The sequence below is a fragment of the Hordeum vulgare genome, chromosome 4H (genome assembly GCF_904849725.1).
Source record: "Hordeum vulgare subsp. vulgare chromosome 4H, MorexV3_pseudomolecules_assembly, whole genome shotgun sequence".
NCBI classification, from domain to species: Eukaryota; Viridiplantae; Streptophyta; class Magnoliopsida; order Poales; family Poaceae; genus Hordeum; species Hordeum vulgare.
Genome location: NC_058521.1, coordinates 602,530,655 through 602,537,308, shown reverse-complemented (window position 1 = coordinate 602,537,308; position 6,654 = coordinate 602,530,655). Strand labels below are relative to the sequence as shown.

Sequence of the window (6,654 nt, the reverse complement as noted above, 5' to 3'; positions counted from 1 at the left end):
TTACTATTAGTAGTACTACTTATAATTTTGATAAACAAGTGTACAGGATCATCATGTTCCTGAGGCAGCTCCCAAGGTGGCAGCAGCAGCAACTAGTGGAGCTGGTTGGTACTAATGATACGATAGAATATTATACTTTCTATGTATCTAAATAATTATAGTTAAGAAGAACTAGTTTAGTTTTTCTTAACTATAAAAGGAGTACACTACAGTGTTAAAAACGCTTTTATATTATAGAATGAAGAGAGTATTCAAAAACGTTCTTATATTATAAAACGAAGAGAGTAATACATATCATGGCTAATAATTCTCTCCCTAGCATAAACACTGTGTGACTGTGGATACTGCAGTACAGTCCACAGTGCTCTCAGGACTGATGATCCTGATCAAAGCATGTTCCTGAATCCTGACAGCCATTTTTGGAGGCCAATGCAACAAACAACGGTGCACATATGCAACTGGGACTGGCATGCATGCATGCATGCATGTGCCCACCACGACCACAGTTTTCCCCTTTAAGCCACCCTTCTATAATTGGTCAACGAAAACTCATGAAGACTTTCCTTACTCTTTTTTCTGCCTGAATTTTTTTTAAAGAATGGCAGGGAAATGAAATGATCTTTGGGCTTTGGCCTTTGTGCTCCTGTTGCTTCATCACAGGGTTCAATACTTCAGACACAAAAATATACACTCTTCGTTCCTAAGTACTTCCTCTGTCCGGAAGTATTTATCCGAGAATGAATGAATGTAGATGTATTTTAGTTTTAAATACATTCATTTTTATCCTTTTCTTAAACTGCACTTTTATCTCCTTTTACAACAAGTAATTCTAGATGAAGGGTATATAAAATCTTTTTACAGATTTCATTAGGTACTACATACGAAGCAAAATGAATAAATATATATACTTTAAAATATGTCTATGTACATTAGCCTGACAATAATTTTTTTTAAGAAAACTTATATTTAAAAACGGTGGGAGTAAATCCCTAAGTTCATGCATGCATGGATGCGGTGATGCAGACAAAGATACGTGCACATGTGCAATCCTACTGTAGATTGATGGATGGATGGCCATTTGATTTGGACATTTGTGGCGCTGTGCGGTTCTACGTGTGCTACACACTGCACACTCGTGTAGCACTCATCATGTATGACAGTTGCTGTCATATTATTGACCTGCAATACTTTGTTTGTACTTTCACATTCTTTACAAATCGATCAACAATTTACCTTTTGTCATTGCAAATACGTCCGAGCTGCTAAAATAAATTGCCATCCTCGCGATAACATAATTTGCATAGAAGAACATGCAATTTGCCATGCTGAAAAATCCGACATCAGATTTTTAGTATTTTCATCCTTTTCTAAAAAAAGACTAGATGGCTGGTGCATTTATTTATGCCAACATTTTCTTAAGAAAAATTCTGACTGCAAGTTTGTCTTCTTACATCTTGGCTACATTACATTAGACTGACAATAAGTAGTTCATGGCCTCTACAGGTTGTTACTGTAAACAAACCTGCCCAATTTTGATGCAAACAACCGCCAAATTTGGATGTTTTTTGCACAGGGCAGGTGTTTGGATGGACCACAGTCATCCAGGACATGGCGGTAAACCGTAGTATGTCAACTAGCATGGTAAACTCGGCCATTAGCCCAAGAGATACAACAGTAAAAAGATGTACACACAGGCAGGAGGGAGCCTTGTTCTATGGGGCCACAGGATTCCAGATTACAGAAACAAAAAAATGTTGAGCTTCACCGTCATCACTTCACTTGCTAAATATAAATCTCCAGCTACTAATAAAACGCGCAACCTACCACCCCTCCCCATTATCACCAAGCTTTTCGTCGATTAACCGAAAAAAAGAAGAATTCCCCGACCGAGCGATGGCACTGGAGCCGGACCGGGATTTCGGCTAGGCTTCACAGTTCATACATGGCGATATTCACAGAGCTTCTCAACTCCAGCTCCCCCAATCCTTCCTCGGCATTTTGCATTTGTGAGATGACGCGACACAAGTCCCGGTGCTTCGATATGAAAAAGCTCTCATCAGTTCCACCCGTTGGAGCAACGCCGAGGCAGCCTTGACCGGGTCGACGGGCCATACTTGTCCCCGGGCGCCCTCCTCTGCCGAGTCTTCCTGATCTCATACCCTATAGCATGCAAGTCGTCACATATCTCATGCCTCGCCAGGGAGACCAGCCCGGGCAATATCTCCCTCTGGAAGTCTCTCATCCCCCTCCCTCTCCTCAGCTTGATCCCACACGAAGGCCCGTCCTTGTCCGGCGCTCTCACAGCGACTGAATCACCATCATCTCTCAGTGCCTCTAGGTTCATCACGCCTTCCTCGAAAGAATCCAGCGAAACCTGAGGTTCATGACAATCATCCTGAGGTTCATGACAATCATCCTGAGCATTTACCTGGTTGTTGCTGCAATAGCTGTCTGTGATCCACGCAGCGCTATCCATGAATAAGGAAACGAGTGTCTCGGCAGCTGTCGAAGCTATTAACTCATCTTCTGTCACAGGTTGATGATGCACGTTGGTCGCGTCCAAGGAACTTGATGTTCTCAGCCTTGGACAAGCGTAGTCACGACCTTGAGGAGTTTCTGGAATCGACATTGATCTGTTTGCTGCAACCCCGGAGTCTGGCGACCGTGCGCTCCTGCCGTCCATACTCTCAGTCACGCGTTGTTGGTCTATGATAGTGGGGCATTCAACGGAAGAAATGTTTTCCTGAACCTTATCCTCTGTAAAGTAATGACTTAGAAGTTTGTCAACACCATCACTACTTGCATGTTTATCTCTGGGACTGCTATCCATCATTGATGGCAGCTCAATGCTTCCAACTGACACATTCAAGTCAAAACCCTCCATTTCATCATCACAGATCACTGCTAAACTCTCCTCTTGGCACTCCCTATACACACCTGTTGGTCCTCCCAATTTTCGTAAACCTGAAGGAGAAGAAGAATGTCGACCGCTCGCCCTAATTGATACATCTTCACGCGGAATTTCCATAGAGGCCTGAGAATTCATTCCAGAAACATTATCTAGTGTATGTTGATGCAGGATATTTCCTCTGAGACGCATGTCATGATTTGAAGTTTCCATGTGGAAGGGCTTAGAACTCCTCTGTGGGTCACAAATACCTCTCGCCATCACTTCCCTTGCGCTGTCTGGGGCAGAGGTTGATGCCACAAACGTGATCGAAGACCCTTTTGAGGATCCAATGCTAGATTCACCTCCCATGTGGAATGCTTTGCTGGAGTTACTGCAACATTCTCCTGATTGCATTGTACTTGAACTAGCCAACCGAGAACAGAACACTTTTTTGGAAGAATCAGGGCAAACATTCAAATCATCTACTTGAGCTATATTCAGGTCAATAAGCATGCGTCCAGATTCAGTAGCTTTTGCTTTCACAGGTGATTGACTCTCTGGGGTATCACTAGAGCCAATTGAACCTGAAAGGTGATATACAGAGTCAAGCAAATAACCTGAAAGAATCTCTCACTTTTCCACAAAGCAATGAATAACTACTTGAATAACACAGTCCAAGAAGTATTAGCAAAGACAAGACATCTACTAAATGGCAAGCACTACACTAACCACAGTCATACAGAAAGTCAGGAAAACATTTAGTTAGAGTGATACACAAGAACATTATGATAAGCTGTACTACTCAATGGATTAGTATTTTTCCAGTCTGAATGGAATGTTACCTCACAAAAGCATTATATATTTAGTCAGGGCAATTATGTTGCTGATGGAACATGGAATATTTATGCTATTTTAATTGAAATGAGAACAAATTTGTAGTGGTAATGATTCTGTAAACAATGATTAAAATACAGAGGATGCAATCTAACACCCCTTATCAAATCACATTCACTTTAAAATCCCATAATTCACGAACTTCTTTGGTCAAAACAAAGAACATTATAGTGTATCTTTTGCACATATCGACTTGATTAATACTTTAATGTGTTGCCATTGACAAAAAGACGAAATACAGGAAGCACACCATCTGGTCTGATAGCACATAAACTTGGCCAATTTGCAATCCCTTAATATTGTAAGCATTAGCTATTAAATGAATGAATATTAAAGTGTAATAAATAACAATACTGTCTCTTTGAGACTCTTGTTTTACAATAACGGATGAAGGAACTCACATAAAGACGGGAAAAAATACATATCAAAGAAGCCTTTTCATGTTAACATATCATCAAATAAACAAATGAACTCATGACTAGAGAAACAAACTGAAAGACAGATCCAGACTTGCAACTGACTAGGCTTTAGTGATCTAAACATTCTTATATTTCTTTAAAGAGGGAGTATGAGCACAGAAAATTATAACAAGAGCACATTCTGTTGAAGCTAAATGGATGTTTTCCCCAAAAATAAGCTAACTGGATGTTTGCTTCGAAATAAGCTAAATGGAAGATTCAAGCTTGCAGCACAAATTACAGCATACGTAAAAGCTATACTGTAAAAGTTGGAGCTTAACATAACACGGAATTCCGTAAGTGGTACATAGAATTTTTCGGCTACCCTGTTTGTGTACTATGAAATTTAAAAGGTTGGGCATGCAGCGAGGGAATCGAGCTACAAAAGATAGCATGGTGTGAACATTATTGACAATGCAACCTTGCAGGACACAAATTTGAACCCAAAGCACACAGCTGCAGCCTACATTTTATTAATCAAGATTCATTACTCACAGATTCATTTTCTTAATAACAATCTGAGTTCTGATATCAAGGACCATTCTATTAAAAGAAGGAAGGCATTCAGCTCTGCATTTCAAAGTTTTGCTCTGCATCACCAGCTCCAAATGATAGTTGTATTAACATAACTAGGCAGGGCAATGAGGAATGCTCTTGAACTCACCGAAACGACCATGGGCAGCATTCTCCCTCGGGTAACACTGGGAATTATCGACAAATCCAGCATTACGGTTCGCATAGCCACTGAATTGAGCAGGAGACAAGATCTCGACATCATCGTCGTCGTCCTCAGACGTCGCCGGTTTCTCCAAATCGATCATACGGCGATAACCAGACCTCCCCTGTACGCCGCCACCATGTTCAGGTTTCCTCCTGACGGAAGAACCCTCAGCGCTCCCCAAATTCCCTGCAACCCCATTGCCGCATCGAATGGCCTGCTTGCCTCCATGCCCATGAGAAGAAGCGCCCAAAACATGTGGATCGATCTGTGGCAGCAAAGCAGAGAGGCTTGTTGATTTAGCAGGGCAGGAATTTGGGGAAAGTTTTAAGTAGGTGATTCCTTTTTGGCCTGAATAGCATAGAATAGCATAGCTCACCATGTGGGATTGGGATTGGGATTGGGATTGGGAGGAGGTAGCCATGGGCATGGGATGGGTAGGATAGAGGACATGGGATTGCTCCCAGAAGGGCACACCATGCGGGAGATTCCTCTGCGCCCAATACAGCCTATGCAGGTCCTCCACCTACATACATACATACAAACACCAGATGCAACCACATCAATCAACAAGTGAGGAGTACCAGTAGTAGTATTTTAACAGTACATCAACTAATTGGTAACTTTATCTATACCATCTCTCGAAGAAATTGCAAATCCTCAACTAAATAAATTGTTCTTGGCTATACTATACTTTTTTTCTAATCGTGATTTAGACGAGCTGGTAGGGGAAACAAGGGAAAGAAGAGATTTTTGTGGGGAGGTAGGTACCTGGTGGCGGAAGGCGTGTTCTTGGCGGAGCATTGCGTGGGCGGGCGCGGGCTCCGGCTCCGGCGGCGCGCAGTTGAGATCCAAATCCATGACGGCGGCCATGATCTCCCTCTCACTGTACCCAACAACAACAATCAACCAACCAACCAGCCAAGCAAAGCAACAGAGAAGTTAATTCGGATCAAACAAACAAATCCGCCGGCAGGAAGAAACACAACCAAATAAACAAGGGATTAAAAGAGGAAAAATATCAAGATTTTACTCACCGCGGGGCCGGGGATGAAAAACAACTGGCGGAAGCAGGGGAGGGGGCTACTGGTCTCCTCCTCCTCCTTTCTGCATGCTTTTCTTGTGATGTTTTTCTTTCCCCAGGAGGTGAGGGGAGGCGAGCAGGTCTCTCTTTCACCACATCTGATCTCGGGCGGTCGCTGTTGCGCCGAGTTGTTTTCTCTCCACCCTATCTATCTATCTATCTATCTATCTATCTGTGATCTGCGATGAATCTGGCTGTTCCTTTTTACCACCGGACAGTGAGCGCGGAGCCGAGCCGATCTGAGGTACGGCCGGGGGGGTGGAGATGGAGATGGAGATGGAGATGGAGAGAGGGCTGTGGTGTGGTTGCTCTGCCTGCCGCTGTCCCGTCTCAGCTGTCAGCTACTCTACTCTACTCTACTGTGCTCCCCCTCCTCCTCGGTCTCCCCAATCTCTCTCCTGCTTTTCTCCTCTGCTGCTGCTGCTGCGGTTTTCTCTTTTGGAGTAGGGGAAGTAATTTTTTTACTAGCAAGCAGTGCAGTGCAGTGCAGTGCTGTGCTGGCTGCAATTGGACCCATGCACTGTTTCCTTTTCTCGGCCCAAAAAGTTTTGGTCTACTGCTGCTGTGAATTCGGATCCCTTCCACCCCTACTGCACCACCGCTGCTACAG

The 6,654-nt window shown here is 43.3% G+C and overlaps 1 protein-coding gene across 1 annotated transcript; it reads right to left on the bottom strand.

Annotated features, from left to right (window-relative positions):
* Positions 1 to 1,625: 1,625 nt before the first annotated feature.
* On the bottom strand, positions 1,626 to 6,382 carry LOC123449973. Its single transcript, XM_045127361.1, has 5 exons — positions 5,998 to 6,382; positions 5,732 to 5,846; positions 5,340 to 5,486; positions 4,907 to 5,228; positions 1,626 to 3,474 (listed from the first exon to the last, which is right to left on the bottom strand). The coding sequence occupies exons 2-5, from the start codon at positions 5,831 to 5,833 to the stop codon at positions 2,057 to 2,059; spliced, it is 1,989 nt and encodes a 662-aa protein (XP_044983296.1). The 5' UTR covers positions 5,834 to 5,846; positions 5,998 to 6,382; the 3' UTR covers positions 1,626 to 2,056.
* Positions 6,383 to 6,654: the final 272 nt, after the last annotated feature.

Bases quoted from the DNA above. Each gene is read 5' to 3' on its own strand.
- LOC123449973 (XM_045127361.1), bottom strand. From the start codon at position 5,833: ATGGCCGCCGTCATGGATTTGGATCTCAACTGCGCGCCGCCGGAGCCG. The intron at 5,487-5,731 runs GTACCTACCTCC...GTATGTATGTAG, and splicing joins AACACGCCTTCCGCCACCAG to GTGGAGGACCTGCATAGGCT. The intron at 5,229-5,339 runs GTGAGCTATGCT...TTGCTGCCACAG, and splicing joins CCCAATCCCAATCCCACATG to ATCGATCCACATGTTTTGGG.